The following is a 24,659-nucleotide window of genomic DNA, read 5'->3' as shown; positions in this document are numbered from 1 at the left end:
AGCCTTTAAATTCAACTTTTCAGACCAGTAATACTCAGCCAACAGCATCATATATTCAATAGGTCCCCTACTAAATAACTATACCAATCTTCATGGTTCACAAGAAGTCGTGACAAATTTTGTCGACGCCTATCAAGCTTGACAACTGTCCGTTCAGTCAGTAGCTACAATTAATTAAGTGTGTGTGTGTGGGGGGGGGGGGACTGAGAGGTCTCCCTGTGGGAATATCCCTCAGGTGTCTAGTTAACTATTTTCACACGTTTAAACATGGCCTTGGGACACAGTTCTCCCGACATTAATAGGCTCCCCTGGGGAATATGAACGAATGTTCGTACAGTAATATTGGATGGGGTTATCAGATGAGGGCGAGTCATTTCACTATTCGACCTTAACCATCTGAATGCTCCAATTAAAAAACCCTCACTTGGTTTGCAGTGTTTTCATGGGTTCAAGCCGCTATTTAGCATATTATTAGCTGGGTACATAAAATGTATGTCATCGCTACTGTATGATTAGCGGTTCCAGCCTATTTCAAACATGTAAAATTGCTTTTTCTGAATTTGAAAAACGATGAAAAACACACAGGGCAGCCTCTCTAAAACGCAGGAAACTCTGTAGCTCAAATTAAAGAGAACACTAAGAATTTCAGATTTCTCTAAAAAAAAAACACACCACAGTTTGTTAACGAACTGAATATTTAAGAATGTAAATGTAGTACTGTTAATTACACATTTAGACAGCAACCACACACAAGCATTCTACAGGCACATGGGTAATTTAATATCTGGACGCAGCAATGAGTGCTCAGCGTCTCCATAAAATTGGCCACTGCACTGAATGACACTCAAGAACAACACTTCTTGAAATATCAAAGTTCATCCTATTTGTGTGTGACATTTCGTCCTTTGTAGGTAAGGTGGTCTCGGGCTACCGCATCCGAGATGACAAGTGGGAGGAGGTTGGTAAGAGGAACCCACAGCTACCACAGGTATGTGGGAGGGGATGGGAAAATAGATCATGGGAAAATAGATCATGGGAAAATAGATCATAGGAAAATAGATCATGGGAAAATAGATCATAGGAACAAACAGCAGTGATTGACAACAGAATGCACCACCAAGAACTTACCATTTAATGTTATTGCTGTGCATTTTTCGAATAGTTTAGTATTTGATTATTACAACTTGGACCTGATCAAGTATTTGAACATTCGATTTAGAAATGGACTGATCAAGTCAAACATACGCGTGCCTTAACTGGCCAACGACCAAGATTTCACCTGCGCTTGTCAAAAATTGACAGACAGCTTAGTAAACACAGGTAGCTGTGGCTGATATTCGACTGATTTCAAAGAATAATTGTGAGCTAATTTTCCTCATGGAAGCTCACATATTTTTAAATGTTTGAATCCAAAAAACGCTATTTGGATATCCGATTGATGATCAAGTATTATAATTTTCGGGATATATTCGGCACAGCCCCATTTACTATTGGCTTTTGCCCATCACCGATGTACTTTTTATAAACACTGAATACTAAGTGTTGTCTGAGGGTTTCATCAGCTTACTCAGGAGGAACTCAAACCCGCAACCTCCTGCTTAATAGTGCAGTTGTCTTACCACCTGACCACTGAGCATACCATGGTCGGCTGGCTGGTTCAAATTTCTTATGGAAGCTGGTATAGCAACCCACCACTATTTTATGCAGAGATTTTTTTTTTTCTATTGGATAACAGTCAACAAATGAGCATCAAACAGTTTTCCTTTTTGAATAAGAACAGTGCAAGTTTTATGTATTTGGGGTGCGTGTAACTTAAGTTACATAAGTTGAGTTTTTGTATGAATAACGACAAGTATGGAAGGGAGGCAACCAAATGTATCCGTGTTTGTTTGGTACAACATTTGAACAATGAAGGAAACATGACAAACGGCAGGATAGTTTTGACAGATGCCAACTATAAATTTGAGGAAAACTCTGTAGATGATGCCTGTATTGTGAATTGCTCTTACAATGAATGGGATTAAATGCATTGCAAAAGGGTGTAGATAAGGTGGGGTGTCAGAGGCCACAGATGCAAAGAAATGCGATAGAAAGATGAGAAAATAGGCAAACATAAATCGCATCAAAATAATTGGTGGATGGCGAAACTGATCAAATGTTTGGCTTACTATATACACAGCAAAAGCACCTCTGGAATTCCATACTTACAATAAAATATGTGAAAAATGCATAATTTATACAAACAAGAACTTGTATATGGGTGTTAAAACTTTCCGTACATCAGCTGCACCATTCTTCAGATAGCTGTCTGGTGTTGGGTGGGCTGCTGGTCTGGTTTCCTTTTCAATATGTTCCTCAGTCCACATAACATTTGAAGGGAGCCTCACCGGTCCTGATGAAAGTGGCTAGATGTAATTACTAGCCACTCATCACATAGAAGGGAAGCATCTGTTTTTTGGAAGTCAAAGTCTGCTTAAACTCTGCGCGCCCAACTTCATGAAACAGTTGTTGGCAGGAGCTGGTTCTAGCACTTGCCTCGAACACCCTAATACAGAGAAGATTGGGAAAAACAACAACAAATCCAGTATTAATAGTGAAGCAGTAATGTAGTGTTTAGTTGAGGTATTGTGATGGGTCACAAGTCATCATAAGTCCATCGTAAACTCACAACCTACTGATGAAATGGACTAGGACAAAGGTATTTCTTTGCCATGGTTCATCTCCCTGTCACTTGTGACTGGAATTGTGACAAGACCTTTGACTGGGCCTGATTTTTACTTGTTTTATTTGTAGTTTGTGAGAGAACTCTTTGTGATTAATTGGCTTGTAAGAGCCAATTTTACAGTTATTTAGTAAAGGACTACCTCCCCATTATCTTTTTGGAGAAAGGGAGTAGACACATATATCTTTAGTAGTCATTTTTCATCCTGTTCACAAGTAACTGTGAAACATTTTACTGTAAGCCTACTGTGCAATTATCCTTCATTTGTGCAATTTCTTTAGTATTCTTGACAAATTTATGATGCTGGTTTAAAATAGGACTATAAAGGATGAGATACCTGTTCGGGTGGAAAATAAAAGGTATTTCCATCAAATTCATTCATACTCTTGTCATATTATGTGCCATGTTGTTTGTAAGGATTAGGACATGCACAAATAGGTACAGTGAAAATCCTTTACTGTGGCAATATTTTGTACAGGATGAAAAATGACCACTTTTACATAATTGGCTTTTTTTTTATTTAAAGGCAAACGTTGAAGGGTTGTATTTTTTTGGGGGGGGGTCCCCCTATACTGGAGGAACTCAAAGAAAAGTGTCTTATGGATCATTTTAAGGAACACAAGATGAAGGCCCATTGTATATGACCAAGTTGAAATATAAGTCTCTCCTGAATGAACAAATAATACAACAGTGGGCTTCTATATTTCTATGGAAATGTAACTATAACTGCCAGGTATTCATCAACTCTAAAAAGTCACAACAGCCATTCCATGTTGACATAAGCTCATTTTAATTGATTTTCCACAGATGTTCTACCCTGTATCTACTCCTGGGTTTACCATCGAGAAAGGAGACACACTGGTGAGTTCCAGTTTCCAATTTAATTCTAGGTTTTATGTCAGTGTCTCATAATGGTACAAGATTGCAAAAATATAGCAAAGTGCAAAAATACAGTATACCGACATACCGCATCATCCCACATCTTTAAGGATGACAACGTTATAGATTAAAAAAATTAGAAGCCATTTTCTGCGGCAAAGTGCACACGTTCTTAAAGACGAGGTGTCCCCTCATTTTTGTAACCCTGTGTCAAAGCTCAGAGTGCGTGCGTACTACCTTAGCAAACTCCTTGTAATTCATTTTGGTTATTTTGTCATTTGATGCAGGCGATGAGGTGTACATTTGAGGGTGACAAAGAGAAAGACACGTACATTGGGTAAGCGGACTTGTAGATGTTGGTATTTACGAATTACAAATATCATCCCGAAAATAGATTCTTTTTCTAAATGGCTATTTTTCTAACAATACAACTGTTATTCACTTTTGAATGAGACATTGCCCACGTTTAGTTATTGAATTATTTATTACTTTACAATTTTAAATGGTGCCCTACCCCACACAATGACTATTGATAATGTCCGGACTGACAGCCAGTCTGCTCACAGACCAGATCTGTTTGTGCCCCCCCCCCCCCCCGGGAAAAAATTCAGAGGTTTGCAGATGTCAAAACAAAAAGCAAAAAAGGAGGGCTTTGTTTTATTGGAATGAAACATACAAATTAAAATGTATTAATGAACAAAAAAATTGAATATGTCGGAGAGCACGGGGAATGCAACTTTAACCAAACTATAGCTTGCAAAGAGCTTTGGTAAGGAGAGGAAATTTTGTTTAACTCTTCATCCCTCAACACAGCCTCCTTAACATTCAGCCCCATAACCCCCTGCTTACTAGTGCAGACATCTTTACAACTGAACCACGATTAATTTGTCCAATTCCGATACAGCCGTGGGTATATCTTGCAGAATGCAATTTTGTGTCGGGAGATGCTTCAAGATGTTTATTTCTGTCTCATATCGCAGTCCCACCACCAAGGATGAGATGTGCAACTTCTACATCATGTTCTACACCAAGAATGAGCCGATACCCAAGTCTGACGTCTGTATCGACTACAGCTACCACTGGGCGGACCATCTCAAGAACATACCTGATGAGCAGGCAAGCAAGCTGCCTGATACCCCAAAGACTGAATAAGGAAATGATGACGTTTGCAGGGGGAGGAGTAGGTAGAGGGGAGGGGTTGAATTTGATACCGACAGAATTTTGTGACATCAAATTTGGAGTTGCATTTAGCCCATACCAAAGCACCACATGTACTGGTGGATGCAGACATCCATAGACCAGAAACTTCTGCAGTGATCTTGTTGCCAGACCCATTTTCATGAAACTTACTGTGTTTTGAGTATGGAGTGCTGAATGGTATTTATAAACACATAGCAGCTAATGAAAACTAGTGTGCCAATGGATGCAACTTTTCAACGGCTGATGTATTACACACACGTCTGTATATTACTTATCACTCACTACACTGCCATTCAATTTGGTGTAGCAACGGATTGTGACATCATGAAAATTCTGTTTGTAGTCATTGCGGGATGAGGGGATTGGGGAAAGAAAGAGAGGCAAGTATGAGAAGGGGTCTTTGTCACTTGAGTAAATAGGGCAGGCAGTGGGTAAATAGACCCTGAGATCTGGGGTGCGTTTTGGCGGTCATAACCAAGAATTGGTTCAGTTGTTTCTTGTCGGTGAATTTCTTTAGCAATATTAATTTGGTAAGAACTACGCATGATGATGTAGTACTCAAATTCCAAAACCAATTAACCAAAGAGAAACAACCGGACCAATTATTGGTTACGACCGCTAGAACGCACCCATGGGCTCCATGCACATATACCCCCTCAATGGTGAGAAAGGGAGAGTTTGGGGAGACCATAGGGTGAGACATCCGAACGTGAAGATGCTACATTTTTTTTTACAAATTCAGAGTAAAATTAGCCGTCCGCACGGGGTGTAGCCTCTCAAGCGCCCTCTCTTGTTTGCGCACAGAGCCCATAGTGTAAGGGAATAAAAGTAGGGGCTGGAAAAGTTTTTGGGAGCACGACAAGATGTTGTACCAGTTAAGAGCAGTACACAGTGTTTGCAGTTTAATTGTAAAAACATGTTGTGTAGTCATCATTTGAAGTTATTGAGAAGTTATGTGGGCTTCACAATACTATACAGTGCGGAAAAATGTGCAAGAAATACAAAAATTCACTGGTAGGTAAATCTTCAGTTAAAATGGCTGTGAGTAGTCATGTGCTGCAGCCATGTTGGTCAGGTTCCCTAAAGTCACTGCACCAAATGCTATAAAGATGCTCATTTTTGATTGAGCACCAGTCTGTTTCAGAAATGACCCTCAATCTAAAACTTCCAGTAACTTGGACGGCTGAGGGAGTGTCAGGTCAATGTCTGGTTTTAATTATGTATATTTTCTGTTGGGTGTATATAGATGTGATGCATGAGTTAAAGTTTTAAACATGAAGACTCGATGGATAGTTGGGATGCTTTGACTAACAGCAAGTTTAGTATCAAATGTAGCCCATGGGTTATTCTATCACATTGGGGTCTACTTTTTTCCTGTTCCTGTTACACTTGACATGTATGATTTTAGAATTTTGATCCACTCCTTAATGGATGCAAGCATATTGTTCATAGCAAACATCATACATGCTGACAGATTTTTTTTAAAGACAAAATTGAAGTTGGTGAATACTACCACTGAGCTACATGTAGCTGCAGCCAACTCGCATCCGTACAAACTCTGTTAATGTAGTAATGAACTTTAAGCCTTGGTCCCAACTGTGCAGCTACATGCGCAATAAATGGGACTGACACTCCACTTGGAACAAAATTCTGATACACATGTAGGACACAATTAACGAGTTAACAATTAACATATTAACAATTAAAGGGTTTGTATTAACAAGAATCAACTGTAATTATACTAGGCATCCTTGTTTATACTAGTCCACAGTAGACATGGCATCCTGTCATAACCCATAACCCCTGTAACCCCGAAAGAACAATTCCATGCAATTGGGGACTTTTGAGACGTTGGTGGCAGCAAACATACTGGTCCTTTTCAATTGTGTACGTCATGTTTAAGCTAAAGCGCACATGCTCAATATGACGCGAACAATGGAAAAAGGACCAGGGTGTTTGCTGCCACCAACGTCTCAAAAGTCTCCCACTGCAGTTCGCTCGTACCCCCCGCCCTGCAAACAGGACGCTGGTCAGGGCTGATGTCATTTGAGCTCTCATTGGATAGATTTACGTCACACAAATTAGCTTCCGGTGCCCATCATGCGTAGCACGCGCTAGCTGCATGCGAAGGTCAATCTGTACTTCCTTCACAAGATTCTGTGAAGCTCATCAGCCCTTACCAGCGCCCTGTTTGCAGGGCAGGGGGTACGAGCGAACCACTGTTTTAGTACAGATCACATCGATTGTCAAAAACAACTGAATTTCAATGTTGCAAACTTGCTTTCAGCCAAGGCTTCCCACATTTAAAGGGAAAAGAAAAAAGTGGAGATTTATTTATAAAGTTGAACTATAGGACAAGTTTCTTTGTGTGTGTGTAATAACTGTACATAATTATTATAGTTCGAACACAGCTATGATGATCTTGCCATAAGAAAATAAATATCATTCATGAAACTATGAAAATAATAATGAAAAGATAATCACAGAAAAGACACCTTGTTTTGCATGGAGCTCACTACAAGAACTGAAACACTACGACGCTGAAATATGTACATAGGTTGTGTCGGTGTGTGTTACTGTTGCTGCTTTGTCTGTAGAGTTAGGCCTTGCACTGTACTAGATTGCACTTAAATATCGGGACTGATTTTGAATGGAAATATGCTGATAAAATTTGCTGTTTTTTTTAGCCCAAAGGAAATATGGACAAATGTGGTGCATCTCTGTTTTATAAACCACAAGATGGAAAGCAGGGGGCATTTGGCATGCAAACACATATAACCAAATGAACAAATTTATCTTTGAAGCAAACTTGATTAGCGAAGCACATGAGCCAGATGCATGCTTTTTGAATGCTTTGAATGCAAAGAATTACTGGAGTTGTAAACTAAAGACCTGACCTGATGAACCATACTACCGGTACATGGGATCTTGTAACCAGGCTGTTGCTATGGATTGGCCAGTCAGCATGCAGGAAACAAAATCGCTTGAGTTAAACAAATGGAACCCATTTCAGAAAATGAAACACTACATAGCTAGTAGGCAGTAGATATGGAAAAATATATTACAATTTCGCGTTTCTAAGCTTTTTTCCCCCATCACACGGCAAAGTGACTATAACATCTTGTTCTTTTACTGATATTAGCTGAAGAATCTAAAGCAACTGCAGAATGTCAGTAGACAAGCATTTAATATCCAGCTCTGATCAACTTCAGTTTTTAATATTTCACAAAAATGTGTGTCAAATACTGCCCAGTATATCTCCTATAAAAAGCATTTGACAATCAGTTGTCAAATTTGAAATAAGGCAAAATTAAATGCTAAATTGCTAATGAATATTAATGGCATATATTTTTATTTACTGAGACAAAACATAAATAAAAATATAGTTTTGTAAAAATCAATTAGTTAAAAATAACTGCCTATACGTGATTAACGATTATAAATGCTTTGTGTGAATTTGTTTATAGTGATGGCAAAAAAATGACCGTGTGTGCTGTTACATATGTAGTTTTGCTTGTAATAAATGGTTGTTGTAGATACAATAAAAGCAGGTTGACTCAAAATGGTGCATCTCTGTATGTTTCTTTTTGTAGGGAGAAAGTTTACGTGCCACGGAGCACTGTTCTGTTGTTAAAAGGTGAACCTCACATGTTGCTTTAGTTTGACTGATTCTGTTATTTCAAGGCAGTTTTAGAAATATCAAATTTATTTTTGTATAAACTAACGCAAGTTCACTTCTCTCTCAGGCACTTTTCATAACTACCCCGCACGAATCATATACATGTATGCCCCTACTCTGTAATGCATCAGAAAAATACATGCCTGATGCACACACATGTGTATGCTCACACAGTCGTGTTTTACATAACACTCGAGGACAAGGCATTGTCTTTCCCTTTGTCACCATATCATATCACTCTCCCATTGCTAAGGGCACAAACTCATCATCAAGGACCATTTTCAACAAAAGATCAACGCTTGAGGACAACAAAGAACCTGTTGTTCTCCTTTTGTCATTTTATACCCGGATTGTATGTCTTTTAAATACACCCATACTTGCGAAAAACCTCCTTTGCAATTCAGCATTCTGTTCATACTTTCAGGGCAAAGCTGTCTGGTGAAGTCTCTTTGGTCGGGTGTGGTAAATCGGTAAAAATATGTTGATTCCACGCTCTCGGCCAATCACAAGACAGAATCTTCGGCTGAGGCATCATAAATTATGCATACACATGTAGATCATTTGCATTGCAGCCATCGTTGAGATGTGTGCTATTTTCCCACATGAATATGCAAGAGCACTACTCATGCATATTTATACATTTATGCATATGTCTACTCATTGAGTAGACCTCTTATGCATTCATTGTTAATGAAAAAACTACAGAAACATCTCAAAGGCGGTTTCTGAATGCAAAGGATCTACGTGCTTTAGATAGCAAGGCCACAGAAGGAAAAAAAGGAGAAAATTACCATGCAGGATCTGGACGGTTCATTCCACCGTGCTCTGTATAGTCGCTCGGATCTTCTCCGCATCTGATATCAACTGCACATTCGTGGGGTCCAACTTAAGAGCTGCTTCGTAATCTTGCAAGCCTATGTGAATTCAGGGATAAGAGGAAATACGGCTGTGCTTAACCCTGTCTGTCTCCTGTGTCTCTGTCTCACATAATTGTTTGACAGATTTCAAGAACAATGAAAGTTTAGGCATACTGAACTGAATGGCGAGGACCATTAGTTGACTCGTGGCCGATTCTTGATGTAACTTACACCTGCGCACTAATAGCAATCTGCAAACATCTCTTGTCAAACGATGGTCAAAACATCTTCACAAAACTTCTGGGTCCTGGTTCCCTGTTGTGTATTATGATGCATTCGGCTATTGTTAACCAGCGATGCAGCTATTGGTGAACCTGCGTTCGAGTGAAGTTATTCCAACTATGATTAACCTTAGTCCTCCCCTAACTTGCTGGTATTGCATCCTTACCTTCAACGTAGAGTTCCAATTCACAGAAGGCAGTGCCTCTTTTGACGTGAGCTCGTAGTCTGGATTTAGCATTAGCGTCTACTGGTGGGGTCAGAAGCTCCAATGCCTGCAAAGAAAATCCACCCAAATCATCAGAATTAGGGAATATTGTGCCACAGGGAATATGGCTGAAGACTGCTTGAAATTCAGATAGTGTGAAAGTTAGGAAGCCTTTTTTTCAGAGGGATGTATCATATTAAATTCTGCCAAGTTAATCAAACATTTGCAACGACCAATTAGATCACGACTTTTAGTCAGGTGACCACAGCTTATTAAAACTCAGTTACACAAGCATTGTGAAAAACACAAATGAAATGTGGGCGGGGTTTATGACCAAATCTGGAACAGCCAATTTGACAGACAGGTCAAGAAAATCATTAATTCATTTACCACTCATTTTTAACATTGATAGAAAATCTGAATTGATTTGCATCATATAATGTACCTTTGAACAGTCTTCGATGCACTTGATGAAATTCCTTAACTTTAGATGGCAAGTGGCACGATTGGAATAAACGCTACAAAAGCTGTCAAGGAAATTCCTCACTCCTTTTTTTTAAACACTAGTTACCTCTCACACTGCAAAACGCAGATGACTTTTCAATCCTCTCATACAACACTTCAAACAAAATTGCAGAGAAATGGGCTTAATACTTCTTCTTCTTTTTTGCAAAGGATACGCATGCAGTTTGCTGTCCAATCTAACAGCCAAGTTGTAGGCGTTGACAGCAGCGAGGTAGTTTCCAGACTTAAAAAAGCCACTGTGGACAAAAGCAAACAGACAGAATAGTAACCAAATGTCTTTCAAGATAATAACCAACACAGAGCGCAGTTGTCAAAAGTTCAATAGCTTTGACTTGAAGATGTCAATGGCGTAGTATTTTCTCCTAAAATTCCAATTTGCCAGATGGCTGTGAAATGGAGACGAAGATTGGTTTGGGAATTTTAAAGGTTTTCTAAGTGTCAAAATATAGACATTTACAGGTTTTCTTCAGTACGAGGTAGCAGAAACACAGCGAATAACTTACAACATATTCTCCACACCAGATAGAGTTACCAATCTCATGCAAACTGCCAAACACTTGTAAAAAAATCTTAAAGAGGTAGGACTATACAAACAATGTTGTGATTCTAGAATTATGATTACTAAACTGTGGGCCAAATTGATTCTTAAACTTTAGCTTCCCCTCCCACCCAACGATGCCACTGAATGGTGTCGATAAGAAGATGAGCAAAAAACTTTAATTTTTTTAGGCTGCATTGAAAACTTACTCTCCTTTGTCCTTGAGCCAGACTGGGTTTTTCTCTTCTTCAGTCAAGTCTGGGTCGTCAATGTCCACGACCCTCCGTGCCTCTGCTTGCTTCTTCAACCACTGAGGAAATAAAACGGAGGGTACCCATCCGCACAAGGTCCGATTATCAGTGACAAGACAATAGCCTTAAAATATTTTTTCATAACACTTCACCCACATATTCTGTATCTTAAATAATAATAATAATAATAATAATTTGGGAGGCTAATCATCCTTACACGCAGCTGGTATGCTGAATTGCGAAGGACGCGGCTACAACGTGGTCAGGCCGCTGGCACGTAAAGGCGCCTATGGCTGCCGGCCACATCGACCCATATATGACCACGGAGCACAGCCTGAGATCGAAAGTGTTTGATTTTTCCGGAGGGAGGAAAACTGGAGGGCCCGGAGAAAAACCCACGTGGCACAGGAGAGAACCAACGCACAACTCTACTCACATGCGATCCACGGCCAGGATTCGAACCGTGGTCACCTTGGTGAGAGACGAGCGCTTTACACACAAGCCACCCATGCCACCCTTGAGTACATAGGCCGAGAGTGAGTACATAGCAATCACTACTTTTACCATATTGCCGTTTACAGCCAAAAAGGCAACACAACTGTTTCCGTGGTCGGAAAAAAGTACTATATGCATATAAACCAACATATGGGTATTTGAAGGTGTAGTTGGGAAAAGTGCACATTAATAATATTGAAACAATATAGAAGTACATTTAATTGGTTTTTTTTACTGTTAAATTAATCAGTTATCTCTCAAAATCAAGCAGAATCTGTGGCTGAGGCATAATCAAACAAATATTGACTGCTGTAACTTGTGGTGTAGTAAAAAGTAACCTCCCTCGGTGATCCATTCTATTTCCCTCGGCTATGCCTCAGGAAAAAGGAATGCTCCATGGATCACATTGGAAGGCTACTTTTACCATACCACTTGAAGCAGTCAATATTAGTTTACTCTCCCCCCACCAAATTGAGGACAAAATACTACCATTATTAAGCAGGAAGTCTATAGCCTTTGTAAACTAATAGCAGTCGACTTCAGCTTTCCTGAATCTGTCAGAATCCTTCAAAATCTCACAGTGGATCTTGACGGGCATGGCAGGGTTAGCATGAAAAATGAACCTAGTCAGTATTTCGTCATGGTACATATCCCTAATAATCAAGGGTATTTTGCCCTACACAATGTAACCAGCTCCGAATGGTTTGGAATGACAGTTCACGCACTCAGAGATGCCAACTTTACAGACTACAAAATAGTAATGATTCTTCCTGCAAAGAGTAATGCTAATGTAAATACATAGGACAACAGTCAAGTTTAAGAGTAACCACAGTACTTTTCAGAGTAACTACAATGTTGGCGTATAGGACAGCTGGAAGTTTCAAGAGAAGTAACATGCCTCAAAATCCTAATAAGTACTCCAAAAGAGTAATGGTTGGCATATCTGCGCACTATTGTTTTAACCTGATAGAACAAGGTTCCCATAGATTTGTACACCTGCTGGATCTAATTGTGTCTGGCCGATCGCAAGTTGGGGTTAAATGATGAGACAATAAGCACTGCCAACTGCCGAGATTAAAGAAAAGGGAAAACAATCTTCAACCAAAGGACACTCTAGTGTATACCTCTTCCTCTGCTTGCACTTTGGACTCCCTGAGGGGGGTGGGGAATATTCTGGGGGTGAAGGTGACCTGAATGTTTCCCGATGACCTCGGTGGGGGCTGGCCTTTGACCTCAGTCTGTGTCTTGTCCGTAGATCCTGGAAACCAGTACACAAACACTTCAAGGGTCATTGTGCGATTCCAAAACCTTTTTCCAGTCATTATTTGATTATAACGTTCAGGACTTTTTCACCTTGTGTCTTGCAAGACTTGCAATTTTTGTGTGTGAAAACTTGATTTAGCTTGAAACATGAACGATATGGTTTAGGGTTAGGGTTAGTTTTCAGACTGACCTGGGTGTTTTCTGACGGCTGGCAATGGTTCTGCATCCGTAGCTTCATCATCGAAGATATCAACGTCTGAAACACAAAGTTTGTTTAGTTTTTTACAGTCACGCAGAACAAGACGCTTAGTGTATAGAAAATTAAGTCTCAAATAACCAACAATGGGACACTGAACTAGGTTAACATTCAATCAGTAAATTTTGAACTCATTTCATATTGAACTGGCACTACATTTTGATTGAATTTGGGTTACATTGATCAGTTTTCTCTCAAAATCAAACAGATTCTGTGAGTGAGATGCTATTAAACTCATAACTATTAAACTGCTTTAACTCATGGTGTAGCTAAACTAGCCTCCCTTGGTGATCCATGAAACATTCCATATCCCTCAGCTACGCCTTGAGAAAACCTCATTGACCACCTCAGGAGGCTAGTTTCACCACACCACTAGAATAAAATATAAGGAGCTTTTGCTGTTTACTCTGTTTGTTCGTCTCCTCTCGTTCTTTCTCTGCCGCAAGTTGTTGGGTTTTCCATTTCTCCAAGTCCTCCGTGGCTTTCTGCCTCTCAGCTTCTTTCACTTCTTCTATCCTTTGTCTCTCTTCATTTTCCAACTGCAGACGAAATATGGAATAATATGATCAAACCCCAATAGCTTTGCTAAGCAAAAAAACTGCCTGCTTAACAGATTTTCCATCTATTTCAAGGAGACTATAAGCAGCAAGCTCTGCATTTGTCCTGGGAAAATTTTCATTAACAACTGCTTGACCCATCAATACAGATAACTTCTCTGCATGAAGATTGTGGGGAATCTGTTCAGAATCCTTCACCTTATATCTCATACAATGTATGCAACTTGCCTGGAACTCATCCAGGATATGAATTGAGACAGTCCCTAAGGGCAAAATGCAATCTCAGAGTGTGCATCACATAGATTTTAAAATTTTAAAAATGTTGTGTTGTACAAGTTAATTGACAGTTGTGCAAAGGTGCAAGTTAATTTTGCTTAAAATAATTATGGTTCCTGAAATCAGTTGCTTATCTCACAGAGAACACAGAGAACAGAAATCGGTGATGTTTAATCTTGTCATACATACTCTCATCTGTTCCTTGAGAGCCATTCTGTCTCGTTCCTGTTTCTCCACCTGCTGCCGTTGCTTCTCCTGTTGTGCTTTTTTGTGGGTTGCATCGATGGCAGCTTGCCGCTTGCTCTTCATTAAGTCTTTGTCCTCTGAAAAAACAAAACAAGTAAAACACTTCCGTTTGATCGTTCTCTTGGTTTTGTTTTTCGCTGTGATAAAAACAGTAGGAAAATCTTAGGTTTGGAGACAGGTGTCGAGTCTATCACAAGCTCATCACAAGTTCTGTCACAATTAACAGGGTATGGATGAAGGAATGTTTTTGTCAACGTTCATTTGATTATCTTTTGACTGGACTTGGGACTGGGTTTCTCATGACTGGACTACAACATTGGAGAGAGGTAAACATCGACTCTGACTAGGGTATAATGATCTGTCCTCACTGACCATGTATTACAAAGGAAATTTTTTGAGGACACAGGCAATGTTTGATAAAAATTGAAAGTCTTTCTTTAAGTATATAGTTAGCGTCCAGATCTTTTCCGTATCTTTTCTTGTAAAAGAGAAGGATTTATGAGCACATGAAAATATTACAGTATATTGATACACTATTCAACACCTGAATTCAGTGAAATGAGACGGCTCCATAGTCCAGGCTCTTTCTTCTGTAGATTGAATGTGATGGTACCGTCACCAACTTGTGCCGTTCCTTTACTGTCATCTACCGGCTGGAACAGCACAACTTCAAAGAGGTATGGCGGATAATTAACCTGGCAATAGAAATGAAAATAAACAAACAGTTTTTTTTTGGGGGGGGGGATGATTCGTTAATTATCACTTATTTGCATGTTTAAAGAGCAAATCAATAAAATTACGTACATCTTAAGGCTTGATGAAAAAATATGTTTAATATAATATAAAACATTAAACTTTAAAGAATTGGTTGCTGAAATGGCGATTGTGATGTTGTAGGCCTACCCCTCTCTTGTTCAATCATAGACTGTTTTATGGTGCAGTTCAAAATCACTTCTCCGACCTTAAAAATCTTCTTCTTTTTTTTAAAGAATGTTGCAACCTGACATTACTTCAGTGGTTGTGTACAAAGTCAATGGAGAGTCAAGACATTTTTCAAAGGGTTTCCTTACAAATTAGATATGTTCTCTGTCCCAGATTCATGTCTTATTATCATTTTTGCATTTACTGACCTTCATTGAGATTGATATATGAAGAAAAAAATCAGCGTCAGGTTGCAATGAATGCTAGCTGTAGCCTGTAGGCCTATTTTCCCCTTTTTTGTTCCACATACATGACATAGGCTAGGTATGTGACAAAAAATTTAAACTTCACCCAATTTAACTGTAATGGATACCATTGTAAAGAGCTTAAAGAGAACTTTAAAATGATGTATAGATCACTGTTCTAGGTGAAAATTTATAAGAGTTACATTTATTTTAAACTCGGGAATTGGTGGTGAAATTTCGGCCTCCAAAAACAAAGAAAAACATAAGAAAATTTGTGACCGTTATTTGGGTTACGTCATGACTCTATTTGTTTTGGTGCACTGTAACTTTCTTATTACAAGTCAGAATCTCATCAAAATTTCACAAAAGGCATTACAATGACTATATATTATGATTATATTATGATAATTGATATTGATTAACAATCAGTAAACACAAATTATTAATTTATCAATTAGTGTGATGACCATTGGGGCAATTCCACCAAAAGTGGACACGGCTGAAAAATTGCAATTTTTATATATCTCTAGAAGTACAAATATCACAACAACAAATGTGGTATCAAATTAAAGAGGTCAACAAGATCTTTCATTTGAGTGGTATGCCAGTGGGATAGAATGTAGTTTAGTGTTTTGGGTTAAAAAAAGCACCATTTTTTTTCAAGCTAAAATACATGAAATCAGGGATTTTTGGAAGTCATTTTTGCACCTTGTTTTGTTATAAATTCAGAGAGAAGATACAAATTTCTTGTTTGATTTTGACACAAATTCAAGTCTCTTCTGTACTTTTCTTTTCCTTGGTGTGATGAGCACTGTTCGAGGAGATTTTCTTGCAGGTGGTGATTGTTTTGGACTGGGAGGCTCTTTGGGGTTAGAGGGCCCAGGTTCTCCATCAGGCTGAATTTCTGAAGTTGATGGCAAGGTTTTTCCAGATTGAATGCCAGAAGTTGATGGCCCAGGTTCTCCAAATTGAACGCCAGTCGATGGCACAGGCTCAGAGGAGGAGAGTTGAACTACTGGTGTATGCTGCTGATGGAATTTGTACTGCTTCCGACATACCTCATCAAATTTCTTCACGTCAGCTTCACGTGACAAATGTTTATATTTCTGGAGTGTTGTTCGAACAAGGCTCTGCAGTTGGTTAGTTGAAAATGTAAATGAGGCACCAATCTTTTCTCTAATCACCTGAACAGTACTGAAGAAAGACCGTTCATTTGTAATGAACGAGAAGAGGATGTGTCCAACTTGCAAATTGCGATCTGGAAGTGAACTGAAGTTTTCAATCAGATACTGACAAGCTTTGCCTGGCTTTGCTTGAAAAAAATCCCTCTTCTTCTTTTTAGGTGGCATTTTTGATAATTACCTGAAAATAAAGAAAGTAGTGATATCATAATTACTATGGAAGGTGCTTGTTTTATCGAAGCCTGTGGCGGCTGAGAAGATATATAAATTTTCTTTCAAACATTAAAAAAAATAAAATTTTCTTTGCTTAATAAAATAAAGGGTGTGTTTCATTTTTTTAAAATAAAATATGAACAAAAAACTTAGTACTTTCATTAACTTAACAGCATAATCATCCAAACTGCAATTAGGCCACACCCTCGAATTCTACCAGGGAGAAAAAAAAAATCACTAACAAATTACATGACTGGAGCGAATTGGCAGATCAAAACTTGTCCAATATAAAATATGAATCCATTAATAAAAAAAAAATTCAATAAAATATGTAATTAAGTAAACAAAATATAATAAAGGATGGGCCTACAAAAAAACGACCCTGAAATAAAAACAAACTAAAAAAAAAAAAAAACTAGCTCGCCCCATGTTAGCCATGTGTAAAAAGCATAACTGGGGCGAACTAAATCTGAATTAAATCCAAAATCATCCGCTTGATGCAAATGTTTTTTCGATCAAATACCAGAGAATTATGAAGAATATATATTAAAATTCATTTTAAGGGTGTTTTTTTCAATTATCAAAGGCCCTTAGCATGTTTTCCAGAAGGATGATCTACATCTTGATTTCAATGGAATCTCACGGTAACCGCCATGTTTGTGTGCACCGTCGCGATGACCGATCGTATGAAACAATTTTTGCGGATTAAAAAAAAGGGTGTGGGAATCGTACAATTACCTTTATATTTTCAGGTTTTGTAAATGAATACATAAATTTAAGAATGTAAATGTTTTTAAACGAAATCTAACTTACATCACGTAGAATTACGCTGACTTTCTCGGATGAATTTTTAAAATGCACGTAATCCAACTTTAACGTATCGCATGACAAAAATCTAGGTACGAGGTTGTAGCATATGATTTCCTCTTTCTCACAGAACAATCCATTTTGCAGGGGATGCCCCTGGTTAACTGGTATCCGGCCGCAAACATAACAGCGCAAAAGCATAGGGGTCATTCCATGTCAGACCAACGCACTTTTTTACCTCATGTCTTCCGATTTTGATAAAAATTGCTGTGCTTGTAGGTCCTAATGAGCAATGAATACACACCAATTTTTAGCCCGATCCGACTTACCATGTGGTCAGGGCAGAAGCCACAAAAAAATGGCATTTTTAGAGTAAAATACCACCCTTTTGGTATAAATATGTCAAAACTATGGCAATTTTCTTCGAATATATGTGAATTTGGTATTAAAATAATGAGGATTGCATGCTCAAATCACTTCTTTTGTCAAAATTAAATTTTGTGAAAAGTAGGTCACGTGACCTTTAATATGCTATCGTGACCTTTGACCCAATTTTTGTAATAATGTATCATTCCGAAAATCAACGAAATAAAAATAACTTGCTAGAGCATGTCTTCCTCTATCAGAATCTACTAAAAATCAGTTGGGGTCTTCAAAATTTACAACTTTATGACTATTTTTGTACAGTTGGTAGTTTACAAATGAGTCAATTTATAGACTTTACATAAGAAATACACCAACACAACTTACTAATCTGTTTCTTAAGTTACTAAAATTAATCTAGATTTTTATGTATAAAGTACAAAGCCAGGAAAAACAAAATTCTACCTTCTGATTCCAAAGAAACTGTCTAATCAGAATATCTGAAGTGTGCTAACCACTAACAGTAACCAGGCCTTCACCCAGTACAGCGGACTCACGTCCAGGTGAAATTCATATCAAAGGAACAAAATGCCAAGTCTGTGAGAGTCATTAAAGTTCAAGAAGCACAGTGATGAATGAGTAAAGGTAACTTTGATTGTAATATTAAGTATTATCTTCAAGCAAACTTGAATCCTAGACCCTGATTAGTCCATCTATAGCAACAACTGTGTGATTTTATATAATATTGCACAGCTATATTGCACCCCAGATATTAAAAATGTACGTGTACATATGTTGTGTTATTTCCTGCAGAACGGACCAATACACTACATGTATGCACGTACATCTTCACCGCGTGTACGCATTTGATATCAAGTTTGCTTGAAGATAAATTGGTTATAAATCCCACTTGCGTTCGTGGAACACGGAATTATGTAGTGCATCGAGTGGCATATGGGTCACAGCAGCATTGCATTATTTCATATTCCAAGCGCGCTCGTGGGATAACTAATTATCAGTGGCACCCAGGAGGGGGGGGGGGGGGGGGGGCTTGAACCCACCCCCAACATTGTCAATTTGTTTGTTTGATTTTAGGCTAGTTTTTGTTGGTCCAATCTTTTACAGAAATTCGAACAAAAAACGATTTATGACCCCCCCCCCCCCCACCAAAAGCCAAATCCTGGGTGCGCCACTGCTGATAATTTACACTATGAGTCTGGTTAGACCTCATCAGCCCTCAGAATGAGAAATTCACAAACCAAGATATATTTTAGTAACTTTAGAAACGGAATAGTAAGTTGTGTTGGTGTATTTCTTATGTAAAGTCTAAAATTGACTCATTTGTAAACTACCAACTGTACAAAAATAGTCATAAAGTTGTAAATTTTGAAGACCCCAACTGATTTTTAGTAGATTCTGATAGAGGAAGACATGCTCTAGCAAGTTATTTTTATTTCGTTGATTTTCGGAATGATACATTATTACAAAATGTGGGTCAAATGTCACGATAGCATATTAAAGGTCACGTGACCTACTTTTCACAAAATTTAATTTTGACAAAAGAAGTGATTTGAGCATGCAATCCTCATTATTTTAATACCAAATTCACATATATTCGATGAAAATTGCCATACTTTTGACATATTTATACCAAAAGGGTGGTATTTTACTCTAAAAATGCCATTTTTTTGTGGCTTCTGCCCTGACCACATGGTAGGTCGGATCGGGCTAAAAATTGGTGTGTATTCATTGCTCATTAGGACCTACAAGCACAGCCATTTTTATTAAAATCGGAAGACATGAGGTAAAAAAGTGCGTTGGTCTGACATGGAATGACCCATAGCCGCAAAATGCGGTCACCATTGACAGGGCCGAAAACGCAGCGCGCACTGACGTGTTTTGTCACATACCTACATAGGCCTATTTGCCTTCAGTATGTTCAGGCTATAGGCCTAGTTTCTGTTTATTTTTTTAACATTAATTCAAAACACCGTGTAGTTTTTAACATTAAGGCTACTTAGTACTTTGTAAAATTAAAAAAAATAAGTATCCCGTATCGTTGTCACGCCCCAACTATCGCATCGGTCCCAACTATAGTTGGGACTGTCCCAACTATAGTGCGACAGTTGGGTCGGCCCAACTATAGTTAGGACTGGAGTTGCGCCGGATGCTTCATGCTTGATAGATCTGGCACCGTGTATTCGTCGTGCATGCGCTATGCATGCCGCAAGGCTGACCGGTCACGTGGTACTGCCTAGTTGGATGAGTTGTCCAGCTGCTGGGTTGATTGTCCAGCAACATTTTGCAAAATTCAAAGATTGCCATGGCCGGCCAACTATAGATGGGCCCCACCCATAGCTAATGTCAAAGGTCCCAAGTAAAGTCGGACAGTATGTAACAGAGCTGTAGGGAATGTTTTATAGTCGTCGTACATCAATGTAAACTATAGTTGGGACCGCCAAATAAAAATATTGCGGTGGCCCAACTACAGATGGTCCCCACCCATAGATAATTTCATTGGTCCCAAGTAAAGTCAGATGTGTATTAGAGTTGTAGGGAATGTTTTATAATCGTACAACAATGTACACTATAGTTGGGACCGCAAAATAAAAAGATTGGAGTGGCCCAACTATAGATTCGCCCCATCAATAGCTAATTTCAGTGGTCCCCAGTAAAGTCAGACGTGTATCAGAGCTGTAGGGAACGTTTTACAGTTGTACATCAATGTAAACTATAGTTGGGACACCGCAAAATAAAAAGATCGGAGTGGCCCAACTATAGATGGGCCAGCCCAACAGTGGAACTTACAGTTGGGACCGTCCTAACTATAGTTGGGACAGGCCCAACTATAGTTGGGCCAGCCCAACTGTGGAACTACAGTTGGGACAGGCCCAACTATAGTTGGGACAGGCCCAACTATAGTTGGGACCGATGCGATAGTTGGGGCGTGACATCGTTACGTGTTTTCGATCGACACGTATTTTCGATCCCCAAATTTGATTCCCGTTTACCGCGAGACCGTGCGTGATCCTTCGAGACCAGTGTCCCCGAAGTGACGACTTTACTCACCGCTATCTCCGACTTTCAAGATGTTGAGAATAAAGTTTCCAGTCGTAAGTTATACCCAAATGTTTAAAAGTTATATAATTTTGGGTATAGATCACTAATGCACTATTTCACTAATTTTCAAATGAGCCAAAGAAACATAATCCGTGACCAAATATTCCAAACGTAACTTTCGTCTGCTTGAGCAACTTTCATTCTTCGCAAGTCAGACGACAGGTCACGTGATCTTGTTGCTATTTGGGTTTGTATGGCATGCCAATGTGACAAAAATGTTATGGTCTTTCACAAATCGAAGTGACTTTGTTTTGTTTTTCGGTGTTTAACTTTAAACTAAGATAAGCTGATTAACTTGAGCTGTTCTTTTTTTGGCCACTCATATGATGCCAGATATAATAAAAAATACTATGATCTGAATTTATGCAAAATTCAACTTTTGTATCAGGTCAAAACAGTATTAATGTGTTTTATTCTTTGATTTTGCAACATCAGAACATAAAATAAATAGGATTAATTTTATTAATTTTATCATTGGATTGAATTTTTTTTTTTTTTTTTACTGCAGACTGTGATAAGCAAAGGGAAGGCCAGTTATCGTCAATATTCCCATGAATCTTTCAATCATGCATATGAAGCTGTGGTTGGTCAGGGAATGCCATATAAGAAAGCGTCCAGAATTTTCTCCATCCCATATTCCACCCTGCATGACAGAGTTAATGGAAAAACTAAATTGGAGTCAACTAGATCTGGTCCTGACCCCCTGCTTACTCAGGAAGAGGAACAAACACTAGTCACGCACATTGAATTGATGTCTTCCTATGGCTATGGCTACACTCGCACTGAAGTGACAGTGCTTGCTACTGATTTGGCTATTCACCTTGGAAAGAGGAAGAAAGTAGATAAGCCACTCTCACTACGGTGGTTTTACAACTTCATGACACGCTGGCCAGAGCTCAAGGTGCAGAAACCGAGATCGCTTGAGATAATGAGGGCTAAAGCTACATCCCATGAAACGGTCAACAGATATTTTGATGAAATGGAGAAGATCTTGGAGAAATATAACCTGAAGGATCGACCAGAGGCCATCTATAATGTTGATGAGAAGGGCATTGTTGAGAATCATACACCTCCATCTATTGTATCCTCACGCTATGAGGTACCTCCAGCAGTTACCATGGGCAAATCATCAACTACAACTGTCATTGGGTGTGGTAATGCTCTTGGAATGGCATTGCCTCCATTTTTCATCTTCAAGGGAAAACGGATGCGCAATGAATTCTTGTCAGGTTGTACAGCTGGTACAGGAGGTACAATCAGTGATTCAGGTTGGTCTAACTCTGACATTTTTGAGAGATACCTCAAGGAGCACTTCATGAAATACTCCCTTCCTGCTACATCAGATGACCCTGTCTTGCTGCTTTATGATGGGCATAGGTCTCATGTATCACTGCCTCTCATTCAATGGGCACGGGAGAACAATATCATTTTATTTGTACTTCCAGCGCACACTTCACATGTTCTTCAGCCGATGGACATTGGATGTTTTGGACCATTTGAGAAAATCCTCAATGGTATGCGGCACACACATATGCGGCACCATGCAACATCTGGCATTGACAAGTATTCCCTGTGTGAGATAGCCTGCAAGGCATATGCAAGTGCACTTACGCCAAACAACTTGCAAGCATCATTCCGAAAGTCCGGCATCTATCCAGTTGACCGATGTGCTGTCAACCCGTCAAGTTTTAAGCCAGCTACAGTTTTCACTTCATCAGAAGTCAACCATCAAGAGAACATTTCAGCTACTCCTTCCTCGTCTGTCACAGCAGCTGACGAATCTATTGATGACACAACAGACAGATGTACTGACTTTTTCAGGACAGCTCAAGCTGTGCTGACAGAGAACCCAAAGCAAACAAAGAAGCGAAAAGTCCTTAGTGCCATAGTGGGAGGTAAAGCCATCACTGAAGATGCAGTTGTACATGACATCAAGAAACATCAGGAGCAACAGAAAAAGAAACCAAAGAAGCCAAAGAAATCTGTCAGCAATAATTCAGCCAAGCCAAGTACTTCAGGTGTCGGTCATCAGAAGAGAAAATCACATAGTCAACTGCCTGCTGATACAAATGACGAAGACTGTGATGAATCTGAAACAACTGACCCTAAGGACCTCTGTTGCAAGTGCAAAAGGTTCCAACCTGCAGAACTGAGAAACATTGACACCCTTGTCTTTGTTTCATGGGCACAGTGTACATATCCGGATTGCTGTCACTGGGTACACCTAAGATATTGCACTCCTGTCCGTGTTGTTCGCACGCATTCAAAATTCTGGTGCCCATGCCACAATCAATCAGAGGAATAAAAAAAAACAAGCAAATATTAAACAGGAAAGGGGAATCGCAGCAAGTGATTTCATTTTGAAATTTGGGATACCAAATATAGTGTTCCATTTTGAAATTCCAAATATTCTAAAGAAACTCAATTTTAAAGAATTCCAACTTTCATTGCAAAATTCTGTGATGGCTTTTTCAGAGTGGATCACAGATTGTTAAAAATGCATTGCATTATGCTATTTGCTCACTGCCGGTATTATAAAACTAGACCAAGTGATATTTTAGAGTAAAATTGTCATTCAGCTTTCATTCAAGCAAAGGAACAGATTCCTTACAAGAAACAAATTCCACTTTTCCAGCTGTTGCTCCCCTTTACCCTCCAAAAAAAAAAAAAATTCAAGATGGAAAAAAAAAATCTCCTTTAATAAAATGCACACAGCTAAAACTAAAGTGATCCATACCAAATTCTCCTTTTGTTGATTCAGCCACTTATTCATATTTTTTTTTAAATATATAATTCACAATTTCCCAGTTCAAAAACTTTTCACATCCTCTATTTTATAAACTATACATCATCTGTACAGGAGAATTGACAGTCGGGACAAAACTTTTATCATTTTTGAGTGATTTCGCGCGCCATAGCATCCCCGATGTTGATGAACATGGCCACACAGCCGCTGTACCGAAAACTGGTGACGCTCCGTCCGAATGGCGGACATGCTATCGCTGTAAATCGCGGACGATATTTCGGAAAAAAGGGCTTCAACTTCGATGATTTCAACAGCTTATAAATTGGAAGTATCCAGTTGAATGGTTAGTGAGTCGATTTTTTGTAATTCCGTTTAGTTTTCGTTTTCGAGAAGTCTTCCCGTTATCCGATCGAAAACCGGTGACGCCAGGATATGCCTATACATAATATCACAACTAGTCAAGGTAAATGCACGCACAACAACCATGACAACTTACTTTCAAGTATTCATCGGTCGAAAAAATATCAACTTTGCTTGCTTTGACACCTTTTAATGGGACAACCACGTGAACAGACGTTTCCGTTTCATCCCACGTGTAATCTTTTACTGTGATCGGCATTCCGATTCCGTAAAATACACAGAAATAATAGGCCTTTATTGCATCAGAACTTGTGTTTACAAATTGAAGATGGTGCCGGTGTGACAACCTTTGACCTCATTCATTAGCAGCCAATGACGAACTTGGTTAGGGAAAAGCGAGAGAATGTAAGCCAATCAAATAAGCTGTTACATTGCTGATAAAATGTAAACTATAGAGGGCGCTACTTCACAT

At 39.0% G+C, this 24,659-nt stretch overlaps 2 protein-coding genes across 2 annotated transcripts; one reads left to right on the top strand and one right to left on the bottom strand.

Annotated features, from left to right (window-relative positions):
- Window positions 1–1,927: 1,927 nt before the first annotated feature.
- Window positions 1,928–24,559, bottom strand: LOC119744836 (dynein assembly factor 4, axonemal-like). The gene is made up of 12 exons (XM_038221000.1): window positions 24,324–24,559; window positions 14,776–14,926; window positions 14,175–14,308; window positions 13,559–13,691; window positions 13,087–13,152; window positions 12,758–12,891; window positions 11,097–11,197; window positions 10,505–10,585; window positions 10,270–10,342; window positions 9,786–9,891; window positions 9,272–9,394; window positions 1,928–2,545 (listed from the first exon to the last, which is right to left on the bottom strand). The coding sequence occupies exons 1-11, from the start codon at window positions 24,444–24,446 to the stop codon at window positions 9,291–9,293; spliced, it is 1,206 nt and encodes a 401-aa protein (XP_038076928.1). The 5' UTR covers window positions 24,447–24,559; the 3' UTR covers window positions 1,928–2,545; window positions 9,272–9,290.
- LOC119744835 (tigger transposable element-derived protein 1-like) lies at window positions 20,920–24,171 on the top strand. The gene is made up of 2 exons (XM_038220999.1): window positions 20,920–21,074; window positions 21,590–24,171. The coding sequence occupies exons 1-2, from the start codon at window positions 21,051–21,053 to the stop codon at window positions 23,384–23,386; spliced, it is 1,821 nt and encodes a 606-aa protein (XP_038076927.1). The 5' UTR covers window positions 20,920–21,050; the 3' UTR covers window positions 23,387–24,171.
- Window positions 24,560–24,659: the final 100 nt, after the last annotated feature.

This window comes from Patiria miniata, unplaced genomic scaffold (genome assembly GCF_015706575.1).
Source record: "Patiria miniata isolate m_02_andy unplaced genomic scaffold, ASM1570657v1 HiC_scaffold_7, whole genome shotgun sequence".
In the NCBI taxonomy this organism is placed as follows: Eukaryota; Metazoa; Echinodermata; class Asteroidea; order Valvatida; family Asterinidae; genus Patiria; species Patiria miniata.
Note: the sequence above shows the minus strand (reverse complement) of the source record. Positions and strands in the feature narration are given on the sequence as shown.